General features: G+C 35.8%; 4 protein-coding genes across 7 annotated transcripts; all 4 read left to right on the top strand.

Annotated features, from left to right (window-relative positions):
- Positions 1-833: 833 nt before the first annotated feature.
- On the top strand, positions 834-5972 carry LOC137014599 (cytochrome P450 2F2-like). Its single transcript, XM_067378978.1, has 9 exons — positions 834-1030; positions 1201-1363; positions 1546-1698; positions 1788-1948; positions 2281-2454; positions 4897-5035; positions 5112-5299; positions 5371-5512; positions 5607-5972. The coding sequence occupies exons 1-9, from the start codon at positions 869-871 to the stop codon at positions 5795-5797; spliced, it is 1473 nt and encodes a 490-aa protein (XP_067235079.1). The 5' UTR covers positions 834-868; the 3' UTR covers positions 5798-5972.
- A 168-nt stretch (positions 5973-6140) lies between these two features.
- On the top strand, positions 6141-10101 carry LOC137014726 (vitamin D(3) 25-hydroxylase-like). 3 transcript variants are annotated; one of them, XM_067379219.1, is made up of 9 exons: positions 6141-6408; positions 6485-6647; positions 7271-7423; positions 7555-7715; positions 8017-8190; positions 8397-8535; positions 9085-9272; positions 9345-9486; positions 9547-10101. In XM_067379219.1, the coding sequence occupies exons 1-9, from the start codon at positions 6247-6249 to the stop codon at positions 9738-9740; spliced, it is 1476 nt and encodes a 491-aa protein (XP_067235320.1). In that variant the 5' UTR covers positions 6141-6246; the 3' UTR covers positions 9741-10101. The 3 variants fall into 3 exon arrangements, with proteins under 3 accessions (XP_067235320.1, XP_067235321.1, XP_067235319.1); XM_067379220.1 differs by having other exon boundaries at positions 8397-8582; positions 9057-9272; XM_067379218.1 differs by having other exon boundaries at positions 9345-10101.
- Positions 10102-10600: 499 nt separating this feature from the next.
- On the top strand, positions 10601-15480 carry LOC137014654 (vitamin D(3) 25-hydroxylase-like). Of its 2 annotated transcripts, none has more exons than XM_067379076.1 (9): positions 10601-10818; positions 10894-11056; positions 11668-11820; positions 11951-12111; positions 12515-12688; positions 12891-13029; positions 13706-13893; positions 13966-14107; positions 14178-15480. In XM_067379076.1, exons 1-9 carry the CDS (start codon positions 10657-10659, stop codon positions 14369-14371), a joined length of 1476 nt encoding a protein of 491 aa, XP_067235177.1. In that variant the 5' UTR covers positions 10601-10656; the 3' UTR covers positions 14372-15480. The 2 variants fall into 2 exon arrangements, with proteins under 2 accessions (XP_067235177.1, XP_067235178.1); XM_067379077.1 differs by having other exon boundaries at positions 10725-10818; positions 10962-11056.
- A 995-nt stretch (positions 15481-16475) lies between these two features.
- Positions 16476-23871, top strand: setd6 (SET domain containing 6, protein lysine methyltransferase). Its single transcript, XM_067380005.1, has 9 exons — positions 16476-16627; positions 16768-16851; positions 19373-19517; positions 19594-19735; positions 19817-20011; positions 21086-21218; positions 21303-21483; positions 21564-21706; positions 23023-23871. The coding sequence occupies exons 1-9, from the start codon at positions 16601-16603 to the stop codon at positions 23350-23352; spliced, it is 1380 nt and encodes a 459-aa protein (XP_067236106.1). The 5' UTR covers positions 16476-16600; the 3' UTR covers positions 23353-23871.
- Positions 23872-24365: the final 494 nt, after the last annotated feature.

Genomic DNA, 24365 nt, shown 5'->3' with positions numbered 1-24365 from the left:
GTTGAAAAATTAAGGATCTTTGGTCCTACGTATTACGTCACTGGAGATTCATTTTGTCACTGGTGTTACTGTTTTTTGTCTGTCACATTAAATAAAATGTGTCATATGTGACATGATAATAATTTTACATCCATTGAATTCTGCTACACTCAAGAATTAAGATTTAAAGGATTGCATCATTACTTTTCATAACTGTTTTTCCAAAATTTTCATTGTTATAGCAAATACATGGTTGCGAAATTGAATTATTATCATTCAATCACACTTTTAACTAACCTGATTAAAATAAAAAACACATAATCTCCTTATTTTTTGCATTATCATTATTATTCTGTAACTCTGACTGCATGTGCTGAAAAAAAATGAGAAATAATATTTCATAAAATTGTTTAAAAATGCCAGAGAAGTAAGGTAACACCAGTGACAAAAAAGGGGACATGCAGTCTTTAAATAAATGTACAAAAAAATTAAAAAATCATTAAGCTGTCATTTATGTGTATTCATAAAGTCAAAGTGTAATATAATAATGTGGTCTAAGTTTAAATGTTAGAAAAATAAATACATTTTAAGACATTTTGTCATACCAAAAGTGGACGTTTCTGTAGAATGACCCAGGAACAGAGAGATAAACAGAGAGATTAAAATGTTTCAGTTGCATGACTGTAACATAAACTTTCATAAACGGTTACATTTTGCCGGAAAATAATTAAGCTCTGTCTTGGATTGGTTATTATTAGTATTTTAATTTTGAGCCCTCAGGCAACATGCTTCATGGGAATGTTCAGCATTTGAAGTGGGAGGGCTTGGTGCGTTAGTATCTGAGTTTAATTGTGAAACGTGAGCAGTTCACAGCTGGACATCCGTCAGCATGCTGGGCTTTCTGATACTGGTGTGGATATGCATCTTCATCCTGTTCCTCTTCATTCAGATCCCGAGGCCAAAGAACTTTCCTCCAGGACCTCGTCCTCTGCCATTATTTGGGAATTTGCTAGAGCTAAACATCAATAATCCATTGAAAGATTTCGAGAGGGTAAAGTACTACACTATTTGAACACTTCCTTAATCTTTAGTTAAAGAAATCTATTAAGGATAACCATATGACTTTCAAGAGTTGACAATATTTAACTGCATTGTAAAATATCTGGTAATGTATTGCATAATGAGCAGCCCTGTGTGATGTCTTAACGCTAAACCTTTTAGCTCGGAGAACGCTATGGAAAAGTTTACAGTCTGTACCTTGGATCAAAACCTTGGGTGGTTCTGAATGGTTTTGAGGTTTTGAAGGAAGCTCTTGTTACTAAGGCTGTGGACTTTGCAGGACGTCCTCAGGACCTCATGGTCAACCATGTTACAAAAGGAAGCGGTAAATCTACTTGCAAATGAACTTCACTCTTATACCTCTGTACACACTATGGTTAATCAATATCTTTTTGAGGTTGTTCACTTTGTGTCTCCTCTTTATACAGAGTCTAAAGAGCATTTTCAGCCTTATCTGATAATACTCTTAGTATTACTCTTAGTAATAACATTTACATATAATCGCAGGTGTAATTTTGTCCGACTATGGCCCCAGTTGGAAAGAACATAGACGCTTTGCTCTGATGACCCTGAGAAACTTTGGCCTGGGGAAGCAGTCAATGGAGGAGAGAATTCTGGGAGAGGTTTCACATGTTGTTGCTAAATTGGACAAAAGAGTTGGTAATAATGTGTCTTATTTTCTGTATCTCAAAACAAACTCACACAAGAGCTTGACTTGACATTTAGATCAATGTACTTTGTCTGTACAGGAAGCTCCTTTGACCCCCAGACTATGTTCCACAATGCTGCTTCAAATATCATTTGCATTGTTCTGTTTGGATCCCGATATGATTATGATGACGAATTCCTCAAGCTTTTCATTCACGTCTATACAGAGAATGCAAAGATTGCCAATGGACCGTGGGCCATGGTGAGGCATTTCATCACTTCATCATTTAAGTGTTTATATTCACAGCTAATAAAGAGAAGCCCAAAAGTCTGAAACCACATTTAATTGTTATTATATATATATATATATATATATATATATATATATATATATATATATATATATATATATATATATATATATATATATATATATATATATATATATATTTTTTTTATTTATTTATTTATTTATTTTTTTTAAATAAAAGTTTCAGGAGTATCTAATGACCAACAAAGAAATGTAAAATAAAAATATTTGCTCTTAATTGTCTTTGGACTTTTTTATGAAGAATTTTCTATATTTTATTGCAGATATATGATACATTTCCTATGCTGAGATTTCTGCCCCTGCCCTTCAAGAAGGCCTTCAAAAATGCTAGCACGGCCAGAGAATTGTCTGCGCAACTGGTCAATGAACACAAAAAGTCAAGAGTCCCAGGAGAGCCCAGAGACTTCATTGACTGCTATCTGGATGAGCTTGATAAGGTGTGTGCGCATCTGTGATGGACATTTTCTTAGGAATGTGCAACATATCGGTACCATATCGGTTATCGCCGATATTCGATTTTTTTTATTTATCAGTATCGGTATGCGAAAACTGAGCTTTATGAAGATGCTCTCCTAAGTGGATACATTTGAAATGGTATTTGAAAATGATGATGCATGTTTAGTCATGTGACGCATATTGTACCGATAATAGGGCTGGAACAATACATTGATTCGCAATTCAAAGAATCTGCAGTTGATATTTTCCGATGTCTTGCGATTCTCTCTCAAATTGATTCTGAGCTTAGTTTTTAAAGAATTAGTTAACTTTAAAATGAAAATTACCCCAAGCTTTATTCACCCTCAAGCCATCCTAGGTGTATATGACTTTCTTCTTTCTGATGAACACAATCTGAGTTATATTATTAAATATCCTTTTGCATCTGAGCTTTATAATTGCAGTGAACGAGACCAACGAGTATGAAGCTGAAGAAAGTGCTTCCGTCCATTATAAACGTACACTGTAAAAAATGACCGTGATTTTAACAGTAAAAAAACTGTAAAAATGCTGCGGTGAAAAACTGTCAATTGGTTTACAGAAAGTTTCCGTGCTATATACAGTGAATAACTGTAATAGATTTAACGGTACATTTAATGTAATTTTACGGTAAAATACTGTTAAATTCACAGTTTTTGGAAGTGAAAAATAACAATTCATTGTAAAATTTACAGTGAAAAAACGTAAATTGACATTCCCACAATTCCCTGCGTGACACTTCACATTTGAAATATTTTCGTTGAAATAACTCTGTTTCTTCTTAGTTTTTATCATTTTTTTCTAATCAATTATGTACATTAGGGTTTTATGTTACACCTAATGTTGTTAAATTAATGTTTATTGCATTTTTAAAATGTCATGTGTGTTACCATGATGGTGTTTAGTGTGTGTGTGAATGACACTGTGTGCACCTTCCATATGTTAGTATTGTCCTCCTCAGCTTGTGGAAAAGCTGCTTGTGATGAACTTTGAATAATCATGTGACTCTCATCACCACTGCGTTTGGTGACTGTCAGTGTATTATAAAGGTACAAAACAGATATTAGTACTTCATTAGGTTGGTAAATTAACATTATATCAGTTAATGAAATATATTATTTTACCGTAAATTTAACAGATTTTTCTTACGTTGCTACCGTATTTTTTACAGTAAAATTCTGGCAACCACAGCTGCCGTTTTTTTACCGTAAATTTTACTGGGATTTTTTTTTACAGTGTGCTCCACGGGGTTAATAAAGGCCTTCTGAAGTGAAGCGATGTGTTTGTGTAAGAAAAATATCCACATTTAACGAGTTATAAAGTAAAACATTGAGCTGTCGCCAGACCACCTTCTGTATTCAACTTAGAATAAAGTGTAAAAGTCTTGCAGCTCAAAACGTCCTACGCCTTCTGTATTAAAATTACGAAAAAAGCTTAACTGACGCAATGTCAATATTAATATTATAAAACGACGAGAAAATTTTTGGAGTGCCAAAAAAAACAAAATAACGACTTATTTAGTAATGGCCAATTTCAAAACAATGCGTCAGGAATCATCGGAGCATTAATGAATCAGTGTGTTGAATCTACTGTTCGGAGCGCCAAAGTCACGTGATTTCAGCCGTTGGCAGTTTGACACGTGATCCGAATCATGATTCGACACACTGATTCATTTGTGCTCCGAAGCTTCCTGAAGCAGTGTTTTGAAATCGGCCATCACTAAATAAGTCGTTATTTTGTTTTTTTGATGCTCCAAAAACATTCTCGTCGCTTTATAATATTAATATTGAACCACTGTATCATAAAAGCATTCTGAGCCGAGGTGCAAGTGTATTTAACCACTTATATGACTTAGCCAAATGCACAATCGCTGTGAGTACTCTTCTTCATAGCATTTGAGTGTGTGGTTAAAAACTAGCCTAGAGTGCCATCTGCTGTTAAAACTAAGCTCAGAATCGATTAGAGAGAGAAAATATCAGAATCAATCCAGAAAACACAGTTTCAATTGTATCTGGATTAATGTAGACATAGCTTTAGGGTTGTTTACACGACACCGTTTTCAAATAAAAACTTTTTATGGTTCATTTACATGACAACAGCCAGTTTCGTCTCTGTGTAAACTACAAAAATTGTTTGTGAATTTATGAAAATGGTGACAACATGCGTATACGTACTATGTGTTCTGTTTAGGTGTGTAGCATTTCTTTACAAAGTGACATCGCCCACTACTGGTCTGGCAGCATAATACAGCGTTTTAAGCCATTTAAGTGGATCCGTGTGAACAGGGATCATTTTGACCACGTTGTCGCCTGTACACAAAAAAAGCAAAAATCTTTTCCGTTTTTAGTACATCATTGTCGTGTAAATGTATCCTCAGTCTTTAAAATTTTCTTTAATTTCACCAGAGAGGAAACGATGGTTCCTCGTTTACTGAAGCTCAGCTTATCCTGTACATTCTGGATTTGCACTTTGCAGGGACTGATACCACATCCAACACCCTGCTCACTGGTTTTCTCTACCTCATGACCCACCCAGAGATTCAAGGTTCGTTGTTTTGGTTTATTAATGAATTGTATTTAATTCAATGCTTTAGCTTAAACACAGCTTTTTATTTCACCAGCAAAATGTCAGCAAGAGATCGATGATGTTCTGGCGGGTAAAGATCAGGCATCGTATGAAGACAGACATGATATGCCGTACACACTGGCTGCGATTCATGAAGTTCAGCGCGTCGCTAACACTGTACCGTTAAGTGTGTTTCACTGCACCACCAAAGACACTGAGCTGATGGGCTACAACATCCCGAAGGTGAGGAAATCTCTATATAAAGAGAGTTTTAACCCTTTAAAATCATAACTTGGTCTCTTTTTCTTCTCTAGGGAACTTTTGTTATTCCTAACCTCACTTCTGTACTAAAAGAAGAAGGCCAGTGGAAGTTTCCTCATGAATTTAACCCAGACAACTTCCTGAATGAGCAGGGCCAGTTTGAGAAGCCTGAGGCCTTTATGCCTTTTTCTGCAGGTAACTGTTTCAAAATCAGATACTGGTATAGTTTTCAGTTTTTTTAATAGTCCATTTTGTAAACGTATATTTCAAATACGCACATGTTTTACAGGTCCCCGCATGTGTCTCGGTGAGGGTCTTGCGCGTATGGAGCTCTTCCTGGTCATAGTCACTCTGTTGCGCCGTTTCCAGTTTGTGTGGCCCGATGATGCCGGGGAACCAGATTACACCCCAGTGTACGGGGTCACCCTCACCCCAAAACCCTACAGAATGCACATCAAGTGCAGACAGACAGTCAAATGATAATCATGTCAAATTTCTGTTGCAAAAGATGACTTGATGTTATTATTTTAATAACAGAATGTATTATGACTGGTCATACAGTATAAAAAGTATCATGCAGTCCTTAAATGTCTGAATGTTTTATTGTGTTTGCTTGTAGGGTTATTATCATTATTGAAAAATAAAAATATAAAAACTGGAACTCAGTGTGTAACAAGAAACATTTCTTATTATAATCAATGTTGAAAATAGGTTGGGGGGTCATATTTTTGTGAAAACCGTGATAAATTTGTTCAGGATTCTTTGATGCAGAATGTTGAGCTGTGTTTGTTTGCCTGGGTTCATTTTATCTTTCTGGAACACGGCCAATATATCTGTTGTTCAGAAAGGCAATGTACCTGAGTGGTTTGAGTTCACAAGCTTGTTTTGCTTGAGTGAAACAGAGAGACAACAGCTGGACATCAGTCAGCATGCTGGGCTCTTTGTTTCTCGTGTGGATATGCATCTTCTTCGTCTTCCTCCTAGTCCGGATCCAGAGGCCGAGGAATTTTCCTCCAGGACCTCGTCCTCTGCCAATATTTGGGAATCTGCTTCATGTGAACATGGACAATCCTTTGAAGGATTTTGAAAGAGTATGAGTTTATGTTTTCCTGAGTTTTAAATGTTTTTTTTTTTTCTTGTAGGTAAAATCATTTTCCACTTTTTAAGTTTGCAGAACGATATGGGAAAATGTTCAGTCTGTATACTGGATCAAGACCAACAGTTTTTCTGAATAGTTTTGAGGTAATTAAGGAAGCTCTGGTTACGAAGGCTCAAGACTTCTCAGGACGGCCTCAACACTTCATGATCAATCATCTCTCGGAGAATAAAGGTAATTCCCACTACAAGCTGTAAGAAAATCACAATCTATTGAGAGTGAAATTGCTTTAATTATAAGACAGTTCACTAAATAGTTACTTACATGTTACACACAACATTAATTTGCCTCTTTTGCTCCGCCAACGAAAATAGTCCCAAACGAAATAAGAGCCAATCGCCGACTGGTAAAGTCATCGCGTCACTTCAGCGGCCGTTAGAATCGCCGGTTTCTATAGAAACAGTCAGACGCGCGCCTCAGAAGAGACGTGCATTTAGGTCTGCGCATGCGCATTAGCTTGATCCAGCCTGAAAAATACTATTTTTTTTTGTCATGATTCGAGCGTTTAGAAACTAAATTTCATTGGTGATTTCAAATATGAAATTTAATCGTAAGGTTGGCGAAGAGTTTTGGAGAATTTGATGTTTCCCCATTCAAAGAGATTGCATGATGCCCAGGATGCCCGAGAGGCGTTTCAAAGATGGCCGCCGAGTGAAATGACTCGTCTTAAAGGGACTTTGGTATAAATTATAGCACATAAGGAACATGGTATATTATGCTGGTAAATATAAACTGTTGGAATATGTTTAGTTATAGAAAACCGACAATTTTTAACTAACATCATAATTTTAATAAAGGTGTTGTTTTGGCTGATTATGGCCCCCGTTGGAAGGATCATCGACGCTTTGCTTTGATGACCCTGAGGAACTTTGGGCTTGGGAAGCAGTCCATGGAGGAGAGAATTCTGGGAGAGATTTCACACATTGTTGCTTTCTTCGACAAAAATGCTGGTATTTATGTGATTTTTTTTTTACTTTATAGTTTAGAGCGTCAAGATGGAGACAGTGTGAATTTTTTAAAATTTTACATTTCAACTGACAAGGAAAATATTGATCTTTTTAATTAATTTACATTTGTACAGAAGGAATTGTGAATCCTCAGAATATGTTCCACAATGTCGCATCAAATGTTATCGGATTGGTTCTGTTCGGATCCCGTTTTGATTACAACAATGAATTCCTTCAGCGCTATGTCCAGCTCATTACAGAGGTTTCAAAGATGCTCAATGGACCATGGAACATGGTGAGATTTCAGATCAAAACACCTTGTGAAATTGCTTGACAACTGCAGTTTCTCTCTTTCTGCCCTTTTTGTTACAGCTAATGATTAAACTGTGATGTTCTACATGCTATTGCTAATCAGAGAAGGGGATACAGTAGGCTATTAGGGGGAGGGACATTCTCATTCTAGAAAGATTCTGATTGAACAAAAATCTGTTTAGTGCAGAATGAGTCATGAATATATAATTAGTCTTTTTTTGTAAAATATAATTTGAGTATAATTTATAAATATATTTACAGTAATTGTATGTCTTTCCTAACAGATATATGACACACTTCCTTTATTGAGAATCTTGCCTCTGCCTTTTAAAAAAGCCTTTGATCATGTGAAGAAGTTAAAAAGTATGAATAGAAGTCTGATTGCTGAACACAAGAGCACAAGAGTTGCAGGAGAGCCGAGAGATTTCATTGACTGCTATCTGGATGAGCTTGATAAGGTGCGAGTTTCTTCTGACATACATTAGGGTTCGAATTTCTAAGACCAGATTGAAAATCAGAGGTTCAAAATCTAATCTAATTTAAATCTGGAAATATTTTCTCTCAAACTGTTACGCTGATAACATAAATTGTAGTTTTAAAAATGGTAAATTTGAACAAATGCACCACAGACAGACTCAAATGAATGATATCTTACACTCCCCAGAGAAAAAATGATGGTTCCACCTTTTCTGAAGACCAGCTCATCATGTATGTTATGGATTTGCACTTTGCCGGGACTGATACCACTTCCAACACCCTTCTCACTGCTTTCCTCTACCTCATGAACCACCCAGAGGTTCAAGGTCTGTGTTTAAAAATAACACATTGGTTTTTGCTTAATTTAAACCAGGTTTAGATTAAACCAGAGACAGCAGAGCAGGAGGAGATGGACTACTCACTAGGGCTGCACGATATATCGCATGAGATTGTCACGCGCATTTCGTCAGTAAAGCCGGTTCCCTGATTACCGCTAAATCGCCATCACCTGCTTTCAAATGGAGCGGCATTTAATAGACAGAGCCGTAGATCACTGATAAGCCACGCAATTCGCGTTCATTATGCGATATGAACGCGATATATCGTGCAGCCCTACTACTCAGAGAAAAACAAATGGAAGAAATCACAATGTTCAATATGGCAGTTGTAGGAATGGAAGGCCACTTTTTTGACTAGCGACACTAAAACAAGCATTGCAAATTTGAACTAAAGAAGCTAAATATAATATTGTTGTGAATTTTATTGCTAATTTGACATAATTTTTGTAAACGTTCAGGTGTATGTTAGCATATTAGCAAAGCTAACTCCTTTCAGGGAACGTAAACAGACAAAACATGGCCTTGTTTTCTCACCAGCAAAATGTCAGCAAGAGATCGATGATGTTCTGGCGGGTAAAGATCACGCATCGTATGAAGACAGACATGATATGCCGTACACACTGGCTGTGATTCATGAAGTTCAGCGCGTCGCTAACACTGTACCGTTAAGTGTGTTTCACTGCACCACCAAAGACACTGAGCTGATGGGCTACAACATCCCGAAGGTGAGGAAACTTGCCTAGAAAGCACAGTTTTTCATACTTCAAAACAAATTTAAACTGTTTCTCCTCTGTCAGGGAACTGTAATCATTCCCAACCTCACTTCTGTACTAAAAGAAGAAGGCCAGTGGAAGTTTCCTCGTGAATTCAACCCAGACAACTTCCTGAATGAGCAGGGCCAGTTTGAGAAGCCTGAGGCCTTTATTCCCTTCTCTATAGGTAACTATTCAGACATTTTTTGTATTTTGTTCTGTGATCATCATCGTATGTGTTTTACAGGTCCCCGCATGTGTCTCGGTGAGGGTCTTGCGCGTATGGAGCTCTTCCTGGTCATAGTCACTCTGTTGCGCCGTTTCCAGTATGTGTGGCCCGATGATGCCGGGGAACCAGATTACACCCCAGTGTACGGGGTCACCCTCACCCCAAAACCCTACAGAATGCACATCAAGTGCAGACAGACAGTCAAATTATGATAATCGTGTCCATTTTCTGTTGCAAAAGATGACTTGATATTATTTTAATGACAGAATGTATTATGACTGGTATATTATAAAAGGTAATAAAAAATCATGCAGTCCTTAAATTAAAAAAAAAAAAAAAAGTTTTACAAAATAGTTGGCTCAACTTGTATGCCAGTGTGGATTTATCGTGTAAGGGTTATTGTCATTATTGAAAAATAAAAATGAATAATTGGAACTCCATGTGTAACAAGAAACATTTCTTATTATAATCAATGTTGAAAACAGGTTGCGACATCATATTTTTGTGGAAATAGTGATGAATTTGTTCAGGATTCTTTGATTATTATAAAGTTCAAAAGAACAGCATTTATCTGAAATTATAAATGTCTTTACTGTCACTTTTGATCAGTTTAATGCATCCTCTCTTGCTGAATAAACATATTAATTTCTTTCAAAAAAACTTTCAAAGGCTCCAAACTTTTGTAAGTTCATTAAACATGAACTTACAACTATAACAATAGACGACTATATAAAACACTTTTATAACAAAATTCTAAACTGATAATAAAGTAAAATTGGAAAATTCAAAACTACATAGCCTTGTTTACCCTGTAGCTATAGTAATAATTATTTGGCTTTTTAATTGGTCTTTTGACTCATACACCTGATAAACTGGAAATGGAACTGACTGCAGTCTCTGTACTGTGAAGGGATTTGTATTCAGTTATAGAGTTGAAACCAGTTTAATTCAGGTGAATAGAGAAACGCAGAATGTCGAGCTGTGTTTGTTTGCCTGGGTTCATTTTATCTTTCTGGAACACGGCCAATATATCTGTTGTTCAGAAAGGCAATGTACCTGAGTGGTTTGAGTTCACAAGCTTATTTTGCTTGAGTGAAACAGAGAGACAAGAGCTGGACATCAGTCAGCATGCTGGGCTCTTTGTTTCTCGTGTGGATATGCATCTTCTTCGTCTTCCTCCTAGTCCGGATCCAGAGGCCGAAGAATTTTCCTCCAGGACCTCGTCCTCTGCCAATAATTGGGAATCTGCTTCATGTGAACATGGACAATCCTTTGAAGGATTTTGAAAGAGTATGAGTTTATGTTTTCATGAGTTTTAAATGTTTTTTTTTTCTTGTTTGTAAAACCATTTTCCATTTTTCCAAGTTTGCAGAAAGATATGGGAAAATTTTCAGTCTGTATACTGGATCAATACCAACAGTTTTTCTCAATAGTTTTGAGGTAATTAAGGAAGCTCTGGTTACGAAGGCTCAAGACTTCTCAGGACGGCCTCAACACTTCATGATCAGTCATCTCTCGGAGAATAAAGGTAATTCCCACTACAAGCTGTAAGAAAATCACAATCTATTGAGAGTGAAATTGCTTTAATTATACAACAGTTCAATAAAGTGAGACTCACATAACATTAACTTGCCTCTTTTCCTCCGCCAACGAAAATAGTTACAAACGAAATAAGAGCCAATCGCCGACTGGTAAAGTCATCGCGTCACTTCAGCGGCCGTTAGAATCGCCGGTTTCTATAGAAACAGTCAGACGCGCGCCTCAGAAGAGACGTGCATTTAGGTCTGCGCATGCGCATTAGCTTGATCCAGCCTGAAAAATACTATTTTTTTTTGTCATGATTCGAGCGTTTAGAAACTAAATTTCATTGGTGATTTCAAATATGAAATTTAATCGTAAGGTTGGCGAAGAGTTTTGGAGAATTTGATGTTTCCCCATTCAAAGAGATTGCATGATGCCCAGGATGCCCGAGAGGCGTTTCAAAGATGGCCGCCGAGTGAAATGACTCGTCTTAAAGGGACTTTGGTATAAATTATAGCTTATATCCATCTATGTTCTGATGGTAAATGTAATCTGTTGGAATATGTTTAGTTCTAGAAACCCTACAACATTTAACTAACATCATAATTTTAAATAAAGGTGTTATTTTGGCTGATTATGGCCCGCGTTGGAAGGATCATCGACGCTATGCTTTGATGACCCTGAGGAACTTTGGGCTTGGGAAGGAGTCCATGGAAGAGAGAATTCTAGGAGAGATTTCACACATTGTTGCTTACTTCGACAAAAACACTGGTATTTATATGTTTAAAACTATGTAATTTAGATTTTACAATTGTCAATTTAGACATTGTGAAATTTTTTATTTTATGTCTCAGCTAACAAGGAAAATGTCAATCTTTTTAACTGATTTACTTTCATACAGGAGAAACTGTGAATCCTCAGAATATGTTCCACAATGTCGCATCAAATGTTATCGGATTGATTCTGTTCGGATCCCGTTTTGATTACAACAATGAATTCCTTCAGCACTACGTCCAGCTCGTTACGGAGCTTTCAAAGATCTTCAATGGACCATGGAACATGGTGAGATTTCAGATCAAAACATCATGTGAATTTTTTTTGTTTGTTTTCCTCATTGCTGTCCATTTTTGTTACAGCTAATGATTAAACTGTGATGTTCTACATGCTATTGCTAATCAGAGAAGGGGATACAGTAGGCTATTAGGGGGAGGGACATTCTAGAAAGATTCTGATTGGACAAAAATCTGTTTAGTGCAGGATGAGTCATGAATATATAATTAGTCTTTTTTGTAAAATATAAACCTGTATAACTGCTAAAAGTGTATTACTGTCAATGTGTAGAGGTTTTTATGTCATGTTTTTTTTAAAACAAATCATATTTATTATTTCACTGAATGCGACTGACATTCAAATTTGGGAAATAAATAGCTTTCATTTTAGAGTAATTGTATGTCTTTCCTAACAGATATATGACACACTTCCTTTATTGAGAATCTTGCCCCTGCCTTTTAAAAAAGCCTTTGATCATGTGAAGGAGTTAAAAAGTATGAATAGAAGTCTGATTGCTGAACACAAGAGCACAAGAGTTGCAGGAGAGCCAAGAGATTTCATTGACTGCTATCTGGATGAGCTTGATAAGGTGCGAGTTTCTTCTGACATACATTAGGGTTCGAATTTCTAAGACCAGATTGAAAATCAGAGGTTCAAAATCTAATCTAATTTAAATCTGGAAATATTTTCTCTCAAACTGTTACGCTGATAACATAAATTGTAGTTTTAAAAATGCTAAATTTGAACAAATGCACCACAGACTCAAATGAATGATATCTTACACTCCCCAGAGAAAAAATTATGGTTCCACCTTTTCTGAAGACCAGCTCATCATGAATATTCTGGATTTGCACTTTGCCGGGACTGATACCACTTCCAACACCCTTCTCACTGCTTTCCTCTACCTCATGAACCACCCAGAGGTTCAAGGTCTGTGTTTAAAAATAACACATTGGTTTTTGCTTAATTTAAACCAGGTTTAGGTTAAACCAGAGACAGCAGAGCAGGAGGAGATGGACTACTCACTAGGGCTGCACGATATATCGCATGAGATTGTCACGCGCATTTCGTCAGTAAAGCCGGTTCCCTGATTACCGCTAAATCGCCATCCCCTGCTTTCAAATGGAGCGGCATTTAATAGACAGAGCCGTAAATCACTGATAAGCCACGCAATTCGCGTTCATTATGCGATATGAACGCGATATTGCGTGGCTTATCAGTGATCTACGGCTCTGTCTATTAAATGCCGCTCCATCTGAAAGCAGGTGATGGCGATTTAGCGGTAATCAGGGAACCAGCTTTATGCGCGTGACAATCGCATGCGATATATCGTGCAGCCCTACTACTCAGAGAAAAACAAATGGAAGAAATCACAATGTTCAATATGGCAGTTGTAGGAATGGAATGCCAATCGCTTTTTTGACTAGCGACACTAAAACAAGCATTGCAAATTTGAACTAAAGAAGCTAAATATAATATTGTTGTGAATTTTATTGCTAATTTGACATAATTTTTGTAAACGTTCAGGTGTATGTTAGCATATTAGCAAAGCTAACTCCTTTCAGGGAACGTAAACAGACAAAACATGGCCTTGTTTTCTCACCAGCAAAATGTCAGCAAGAGATCGATGATGTTCTGGCGGGTAAAGATCACGCATCGTATGAAGACAGACATGATATGCCGTACACACTGGCTGTGATTCATGAAGTTCAGCGCGTCGCTAACACTGTACCGTTAAGTGTGTTTCACTGCACCACCAAAGACACTGTGCTGATGGGCTACAACATCCCGAAGGTGAGGAAACTTGCCTAGAAAGCACAGTTTTTCATACTTCAAAACAAATTTAAACTGTTTCTCCTCTGTCAGGGAACTGTAATCATTCCCAACCTCACTTCTGTACTAAAAGAAGAAGGCCAGTGGAAGTTTCCTCGTGAATTCAACCCAGACAACTTCCTGAATGAGCAGGGCCAGTTTGAGAAGCCTGAGGCCTTTATTCCCTTCTCTATAGGTAACTATTCAGACATTTTTTGTGTTTTATCTTGTCCAGAGTTGTGATCATCATCGTATGTGTTTCACAGGTCCCCGCGTGTGTCTCGGTGAGGGTCTTGCGCGTATGGAGCTCTTCCTGGTCTTTGTTACTCTGTTGCGCCGTTTCCAGTTTGTGTGGCCCGATGATGCCGGGAATCCAGATTACACCCCAGTGTATGGGATCACCATGACCCCCAAACCCTACAAAATGCACATCAAGTGCAGACAGACAGTCAAACAATAAATCATAATGCCAAATATTACAGGATATAATTTGATAAGCAGATTATCTTTGAATACCTAATATTAACTGTAGCAATATCTACAAAAACTCTGATACTGCATATAAAGTTACACATAATCGAGCACAACAGTCAGGTTCTGGAAGTAAAAGTTCAATTATTTTTCTTTATAATGACAATGTATTAAACGTCTTAATATGGGCCTACCATGAGCTTCAAAGTGGTTGAAGTAATGATATATAATATGCTTTGTATTTAAATAATTTACTCACCCCCATGTCATCCAAGATGTTTGTCTTTCTTTCTTCAGTCGAATAGAAATTAAGGTTTTTGAGGAAAACATTTCAGGATTTTTCTCCATATAGTGGACTTGTAACAGTTACCAATGGGTTGAAGGTCCAAATTGCAGTTTAATTGTAGCTTCAAAGGTCTCTACATGATCCCAGCCGAGGAATAAGGGTCTTATCTAGCAAAACGATCTGTAATTTTCTAAAAAAAAAATAAAATTAAATATAAAATATATACTTTTTAACCACAAATGCTCATCTTGCACTAGCTTTGCGATCCGCCACACATGACATAATCACGTTACAAAGGTCACGCGTGACAGGTTAAATACAGATTAAGTGTCAAAAGGCCTTTACAAAAATAAGATCAAACAATGATCGTTTCGCCAAATAAGTCCCTTATTCCCCGAATGGGATCATGTAGAGCCCTTTGAACCTGCATTGAAACTGAAATTTGGACCCTTCTGAAGTCCACTATGTGGAGAAAAATCCTGGAATGTTTTCCTTTAAAAACCTTAATTTCTTTTTGAATGAAGAAAGAAAGACATGAACATCTTGGATGACATGGGGGTGAGTAAATTATCAGGAAAATTTAATTTGTGAACTAGTGAACTAATCCTTTAATAGCTGAATTCCTGTTCAGCTACACTACCCATAATCCCAAAGTGAGCTCTGTCAATGAAGTCACTGAAATCCCTATGGAGAAAATGTATAGGAAGAATATTTCTGAAACCAAGGCTGCTAAAAAACTGGTAATTAATAAAATAAATGTCTATTCTAGTTGTTATATGTGGCCTTCATGTCTATTTTTCCCTAGCAAATGTCCCAGTTCTGTGAAATAAACTTTTTTTTGCTTAAATCCTACTTTTGCACTTTTGAGTTGTACACATCTATATCCGAATAGCTAAATTCTGAAATAATGCAAGGCAAAACATCTCACATTAAAATGCTTTAGCTGATTACAATTAAGTAAGAATTATTTTGATAAGTAAAATATCAGCTCTGAACGATCATAAACCCTTGGGTGGACTAGGGGAAATCCATACATCCATTATCGTTTGTGCATGTATATTACACACAATAACCACACTACCAAGTCAAAAGTCATCAAAACTATGATATGACACAGAATCAGTGAAGTGTTTACAATGTTTCAGAATGTTCAGAGAACAAAAGTAACAAGTATTAAAAACAAAAACTAAATAATGTTTTTGTGCTAATGTTTGAGAACATTATTAAATACCAGATAACTTTGAAAGAATGTTACTGGAAGAACGTTTGTTCATATTTATGAGAGAACCTTGTCAGAATATTAGCCAAAGTTCTGAGAATGTTCCCTGTTAGCCGAGTCTGTGCTGTTTGAGAAGGACAAGTGGAAGTTTCCTCACGACTTCAACCCAGCCAACTTCCTGAATGAGCAGAAACCTGAGGCCGTTATGCCAGATAAAGATAACATTGTCTCTGTTTAAATGCTTCATTTTATTGTCATAGTAAATTTATGTCTGTTTGCTTAGTGAATTCTTTTAAGACAGATGAATATTGCATAATAAATCCTCACACTTACTTGTTTCAGTCAGAATCAAGCTTTGATGTTTATCTGGCCTGAGGATGCATGCGAACCAGACTTCACCTCTTGTGTTTGGACTGACTCAGATATATGTTGAATACGGGAAAAAATGTAGCCCAAAAAATTAATAAACAAATATATATTATATAGATACCAAATTGATTATTTATTTTTCATTATGTTGTTCACTCAACAGTATAGTAGGTGGCGCCATTGTACATGATTGTATTACTTTCTGCAGACGTACTGGAAGAAGAAGAAGTGACCGAAGCTCCTCACATGGAGGCACACAGAATATAATTTTTTAATATGTTGTGGTCACCATAAAACAATATATATATTTTAATATCTCATCAACGAGTTTGCATTTAAATGAAATGGCGACAGACACAAAAAGGCCGAAGGTAAAAACAACGTTTCCTCAAGTTATTATTACTAACAGTTCACAGGTTGTTAAAATTCACAATTTAGATTCAAATATTGGCTTTAGCTTGAAGCACAGATGTTTTACAGTTATTGTGCTTATCATCATGTGTGGTTTCAGATAGATGATGAGAACTGTGTGCTGGACCCCCTGAAACACTTCTTGCTGTGGTGTGATAGTGTGAAGCTAACGCTCAGCGATAAGGTAACCGAGCTGTTAATTTAATGTATAGTTATATTATAATATGTTATTTTGTTCATTTGCATTATTGATAACAGGCTTTTAAAATAATATATTACTACTAATAATAACATAATAATCAAGGTTATTTTAGTATTATTCATACACACCTATAGTATTTATTAATTTCGAATTTTTATTTTATTTTTTTCAGTTTTAATTTTAATTTTAGTTGAAGTGTTTGTAATTTTGTTGTGCATTTGTCCTGTTTTTTATTAAGTAATTAATTTTGTTGTTGTTGTAATTTTAGTACTTCAGCTTATACATATCTTGGCAACATTTCTAATACATTTTTAAGTTTTCCATCTCCATCAAATATTTATTTTTTATTTAACTTCAGTAAGCTCTGTGGGTTAGTTCACCCAAAAATGAAAATAATGTAATTAATTACTCACCCTCATGTCGTTCCACACCCGTAAGACCTTCGTTCATCTTCTGAACACAAATTAAGATATTAATTGAGATACTGGAAACTTTCCATGGGAATTAACGGGAATATATGGGAATTAATGGGAATAAACAGGGAATTTGCAAAATTACAGGTTAGCCTATGACAGGGTACTTAAATGTAGTTGAAATGAACATCTTGGAACATAATTTTTGCAATAACAACCATATTTAATGCAATTTTAGTTGATTTTTTACCCTGTCATTCACACAGCACACTGCTTACTGCAGGGCTATTGAGGCCACACCCCCTGCATGCACTGTGCATTCCCCCAGTCCATAACATGCACATTTGATCAAAAATACAGAAAAAAGCAGTAATATTGTGAAACATAACTACACTTTAAAATAATGGTTTTCTATTTTGATATACATAAAAATATAATTTATTCCTGTGATCAAAGCTGAGTTTTCAGCATTACTCCAGTCTTCAGTGTCACATGATCCTTCAGAAATCATTCTAATATGCTGATTTGATGCTCCGTTATCAATGCTGGAAACAGTTGTGCTGCTTAATTCTGATACTTTTTTCCAGGATTCTTTGATGAATACAAATTTAAAATTTAAAATTTATTTAAAATAGAAATCTTTTGTAACAATATACACTACCGTTCAAAATTTAGGGGTCAGTAATTTTTTTTCTTTCTTTTTTTGAAAGAAATTAATACTTTTATTCAGCAAGGATTGTTAAATAAAAGTGATATTAAAGTGATATTGATAGAAAAGATTTCTATTTTGAATAAATTCTATTCTTTTTAACTTTTTATTAATAAGTGAATCCTGAAAATAGTATTACAGGCTCCAAAAAATATTCAGCAGCACAACTGTTTCCAACAATGATAATAACTAAGTATCAAATTAGTATATTAGAATGATTTCTGAAGGATCATGTGACACTGAAATAAATAACACATAACAATTGTTGCAATAAAAATATATTTATTTTACATATTTACTAAATTAGAATTGAATGCAAAAAATAAACTTATTTTATGTTATGACCAAACAAAATGATTATATTTGTTTTTATATGATACTTTTTATGTAAATATTATACATTTATATAAATTTCCCAAAATTTCCAATTAATTCTCATAAATTCCTGTTAATATTTCCAAAATTCCCCAGGTAAGTTTCCGGAAATTTAGCGGAAACTTTCCGCCCCTTTGCAACCCTACTCTCAAGGTCCATAAAGGTACTAAAAACATATTTGAAACAGTTCATGTGAGTTCAGCGGTTCTACCTTAGTATTATAAAACTCACAAGAATACTTTTTGTGCGCCAAAAAAACAAAATAACGACTTTTCAACAATATCTATATGGGCTGATTTCAAAACACTGCAGCTTCTGAGCTTTATGAATCTTTTGTTTCGAATCAGTGATTCGGATCTCCTATCAAATGTCTAAACTGCTGAAATCACGTGACTTTGGCGCTCAGATTCACTGATTCGATTCGTAAATCTCTGAAGCAATGTTTTGAAATTGCCCCATCACTATATATTGTTGAAAAGTCTTTATTTTGTTTTTTGGCGCACAAAAAGTATTCTTGTCAAGTACAAGTACAAATACATGATTATAGAAATTGTTTTCCTGATGATGAAACCCTTGGAGATATTTACCAATGTCTTTAGACATACAAAGACTGTGCATTCGTATTACTACGAAAGGTAGAAAGTGCAACTCGCAATATTGCGGAATAAGTTCCGCCTTTTAAATATAACAGCCAATTGCGAATTGATAAAATCATCACATCACTGCAGCTGCCTTTAGAAACTCCGGTTGCTTTCAGAAACAGAAATTCATTTTTTTTTTGTCATGATTTGGGCTTTTAGAAACTAAATTTATGAGACAGTTTCAGATTTCATTGGTGATTTCAAATATGAAATTTAATTATCAGCTTTGTGAACATCTTTGAAGAATTTGATGTTTCCCCATTCAAAGAGATAAGACCATGACTGAAGAGTCGCCTCAAAGATGGCCGCCGAGTGGCCCGAGACTTATGTGTATATTATACCACTGTGTATATTAATTTCTTTAGGTTTACTTAAGTAAAGATGGTACAGTAGCAGAATATGGCATGCTTGCCAAAGAGGACATTGAAGAGGGGCACATCTTGTTCTCCATTCCCAGAGAGACCCTCCTGCATCAGGGCACCACTAAAGTCAAAAAAGTGCTTGAAGAAGGTATGAGAACATTCAGGTTATTGCAGTTCCACCTTCTGTAGCTGGCTTGTAACCACCATATCTTGAACTTGTTTAGGAAAGAAAACTTTGGAGAGCGCATCAGGCTGGGTTCCTCTTCTTCTGGCTCTCCTATATGAGTACACATGTTCACAATCCCATTGGAAACCATATTTGTCTCTCTGGCCAGACTTTAGGACACTGGATCAGCCCATGTTCTGGTAAGTTTTGCTGTGAATATCTGCAGACCTTCAAGATATCCTTCAAAGATCCTTCATGGTCGTGTTGTCTCTGTTTTGAAGGTCCGATGAGGAGCGTGATAAACTCCTGAAAGGCACAGGAATTCCTGAGGCTGTCAACACTGATCTGAAAAAACTTCAGGATGAGTACAATAACATTGTACTTCCTTTCATGAAGTCCCATCCTGACCTGTGGGACCCCGAGAAGCACAACCTGGAGCTCTACAAGAACCTGGTAGCATTTGTAATGGCCTATAGGTGAGATATCTGTGATTTGATTAAATTAAATTTGCAATAATATGAGAATTCTGTTTAGCGATGCACAATATATACCAAATCGGTTGTTGGTGATATATTAAATTTATCGATATTTAATTGTGCATGATATACATTTAAATGACATTTACCATTATCTAATGAAGTGACTAATAAATAACTCTGTTTAATGTAATATTTAGCAAATCTAAAAATGACTTTCATACTGTACATTATAATGCTGTGATACCTAAAATGACATTTATTTATTTTTATAGCCCTAATTTTATTTTTAACATTTCCTAACATTTCTATGGAAGCACATATCCATATCACAAGAAAAAAAATCAGGCTTTTGTAAATCATAATGACATAAAAAGTCTAAATTATGACACAATAAGTCAAAATTATAACATACAAAGTGGAAATCATGACTTAAAAAGTCAGTTCTTACATGAAAATTATACATAATTATGAGATGAATAGTTGAAATTATAACTTGGCATACAAAGTGGAAATTATGACAGTCGAAATTCTGACTTAGTCAATTTTTAAATAAAAAGTAAAAATTAACACAAAAAGTCAAAATTGTGACTTGGAAAAAGTAATTATGACACTGTAAATTATGACATTTTAAATTTTGATAAATTTTGATAAATTTTGACTAAGTCAAAATTCTGACTGATGAAAAGTCAAAATTATAACTTTGAAAAAAGTCATAATTATGACATACTAATTCGAAACTCTGACTTAAAAAGTCAAAAATTCAGTCCAAATTATGAACAAAAGTCATAATTATGATATAAAAAGCTGAAATTTATGACAGAAAGTCAGAATTTTAACTTTTTATCTTATAATTTCTAATGATAATTGTGACTTTTAAATCTAATTATTATGTATGTCATAATTTCAACTGTTTAATCTCATAAGTATGATTTGGTATGTCATAATTAAAAAATTTTAATCTCTTAAGTATGACTTGGTATGTCATAATTATGACTTTTATGTTATTACCAAAGCATAATTTATTTTGTAACATGACAGAAATGGACATTTCTCAATATTTCCTTGTCTCAGTTTTCAAGAGCCTGTAGAGGATGAGGATGATGAAGAAGAAGAAGAAAAACAGCCTAACCCTCCAATGATGGTGCCCATGGCTGACATGCTGAATCACGTTTCCAAGCACAACGCCAATCTTGAATATACACCTGTATGTGGTGCAGATGTATTGCTTTTTTTGATTGTTTATGCTAGATGCTTTTAAATCTCCCAGCTGACATGTTCCCCTGCACAGGATTGCCTGAGGATGGTGTCTGTACGGCACATTGAAAAGGGCGAGGAGGTCTTTAACACCTATGGACAGATGGCAAACTGGCAGCTGCTCCACATGTACGGCTTTGCAGAGCCGTTTCCTACAAATGGCAATGACACAGCAGATATACAGATGTCCAGTGTGTACAAAGCAGCAGTGCAAGGTGTGGCTTTATAGATGTTAGTAAAAAGAGGAACTAGCTTTTAGAAGTATGTTTTTGACACATTTTAATTGCATTTACAGTGACGCAAAGTGAAGCAGATCAACGGCTCTTAGCGGACAAGTGGAACATGTTGTGCGAGATGGAGATTGTTGGAGAGAAAGGAGTCTTTATCTTTGGACAATCAGGCTCCCTCACTTACAGTGAGCTCTACACTACTCTGAAGGTAACCATTTGATCCACATGACAAAATGTGACAATATACAGTAGTCAAAAAATTTCATCAAAGTTGTCTTAAGAAGGTTTTAGGACAACTTCGATGAAACTTCGATTTTTTTTTTTTTTAAGAAATTAATACTTTTATTAAGCAAGGACACATTAAGGGTTTCTGCAGGTCTTAAAAAGTCTTAATTCACCCTTATAAAAATGATCTTAAAATCAGAGTAGAAAGTCTTAAATGTATAAAGTCATCAAATCAGCATATTAGAATGATTTCTGAAGGATCATGTGACACCGAAGACTGGAGTAATGATGTTGAAAATTCAGCTTTGCATCGCAGGAATAAATTGCATTTTAAAATACATTCAAATAGAAATCAGTTATTTTAAATTGTAATAATATTTTACAATATTACTGTATTTTTGATCCAGTAAATACAGCCTTGGTGAGCATGGGAGACTTCTGTCAAAAATATAAAAAATCTTAATGATTCCAAACGTTTGATTGGTAGTGTATAGATCTTATTTTTAAAGGATTTGTTCACTTTCAAATTAAAATTTCCTGATAATTTACTCACCTCCATGTCATCCAGGATGTTTATATCTTTCTTTCTTCAGTCGAAAAGAAATCAAGGTTTTTGATGAAAACATTCCAGGATTTTTCTCCTTATAGTGGACTTCAGTGGAGCCCAAACGGTTGAAGGTCAAAATTACAGTTTCAGTGCAGCTTCAAAGGGCTTTAAACGATACCAGACGAGGAATAAGTGTCTTATCTAGAGAAACCATTGCTCATTTTCTAAAAAATGATATAAGTTTTAACAATAAATGCTCATCTTGATCTAGCTCTCTTCTTCTTCTTCTTTATTAGAATTCTGGCAGTGTTGACACTGCTAAGTGTATTACTGCCCTCCACAGGTCATACTGCCCTCCACAGGAATAAATTGCATTTTAAAATACATTCAAATAGAAATCAGTTATTTTAAATTGTAATAATATTTTACAATATTACTGTATTTTTGATCCAGTAATTACAGCCTTGGTGAGCGATGGTTTCTCTAGATAAGACCCTTATTCCTCATCTGGGATCGCGTAGAACGCTTTGAAGCTGCAGTGAAACTAATTTTGAACTTCAACCGTTTGGTGCCCATTGAAGTCTACTATAAGGAGAAAAATCCTGGAATGTTTTCATCAAAAACCTTCATTTCTTTTCGACTGAAGAAAGAAAGACATGAACATCTTGGATGACATGGGGTTGAGTAAATTATCAGGAAATTTTCATTTGAAAGTGAACTAATCCTTTAAAATTTTTTGTTTTCTTGAGTAGGTCCTTTGCATGCCGGTGCAAGCTTTCGAGGAGTTCCGTGAAAACGAAGGCTGGGAGGAAGATGAAGAGGATGATGATGATGAAATGGAGCAGGCTCTGAGTTTCGACGGGCTGACAGGGTTATCAGCGGAGTGGAAGCGTCTCCTGCACACAGCAGCTGCTTTGACGCTGGACTCTTACTCTGAGGATGTCGAGACGGACAGGAGGCGGCTGGAGGATCAGGGAGCTCTGGCTGAACTCAGCAGCAGAGAGAGGAGAGCTATGCATGTGCGATACGGTCAGAAGAGCATCCTACAGCGCTTGCAACAGCTCACCAAATCTACGTCTTAATCCTCAAACATTCTTACATATCTTATACAGTGCTGAAACTGCCTTCTGGGAATCACTGTAGTCGGCAAAACAGGAAAGTCCTCAGGTGACATGGTGTAACTGAATTTGCAAACTCTGTAGAGTTTGTAGGTTTTTCATTTGGTATGCTGTACATTTCACTTTCATAAAAATAATTTGGAATCTTACGTTTCAGATGTGTTTTGATTCTGAGCTGTTGTGGAGTGTAAATGTAGTGTGACTTTTGGTGGGTTCAAGCCATTTACCTTTATGCATTTGGCATAAGCTTTTATATGTTGCATTGAAGGCATACATTTTTTAATCAGTTCATGTATTCCCTGGGAATTGAACCTATAACCTTAGTATGGCTAGACCCATGCTCTACTCTTTAAGCTTCTGCAAGTCACACCAGAATTAGCACATTTACAAGAACACTGAATGAACGTTGTTAGCTATCCAGTTGCGAATTTAACTTGTTCACAAAATTGTATTATCGCATAAAACATTTGCGAATAAAGCAGCGTTTCCATCCTATGGGTTCAAGATAGCAAAATTGTCACTTCCTGGGAAACTTACGCAAGTTGGTTTAATCGGTTGCTGCAATTCTTTATCATAAATCACTTGCATTTCGCAATAAACACTTTCAAGTTATCTTGTGTTCAGATGCTGGTGTTTGGGAACACAATCATGTGAGATGCTTCTGGGTGGGAATTAAGCGTTTCAGAATGATCAAACCAACATTCGAGATAGTGTAATGAAATTGGTCCACAGGTTAATCCAGATATCCAATCACATCTTCTGTTGATGTTGTGGATCGATTGAGATTTTCCAAATGCGTCACGTTTCTTTCTTGAATCGCTTCTGAGCTGAGTTTTTAACAGCACGCTCAAACACTCATGAAGAAGTGTGTTCGGCTGAGTCTGAGAACGTATTTGCACCTCAGAATGCTTTTATGACACAAAATGTATGTAAACAACCCACTGCAAACACCCTTGTAATTTGCCTCAACCTTTTCG

This window comes from Chanodichthys erythropterus, chromosome 24 (genome assembly GCF_024489055.1).
Source record: "Chanodichthys erythropterus isolate Z2021 chromosome 24, ASM2448905v1, whole genome shotgun sequence".
Classification (NCBI taxonomy): domain Eukaryota; kingdom Metazoa; phylum Chordata; class Actinopteri; order Cypriniformes; family Xenocyprididae; genus Chanodichthys; species Chanodichthys erythropterus.
This window is presented reverse-complemented; position numbering and strand designations above follow the sequence as displayed.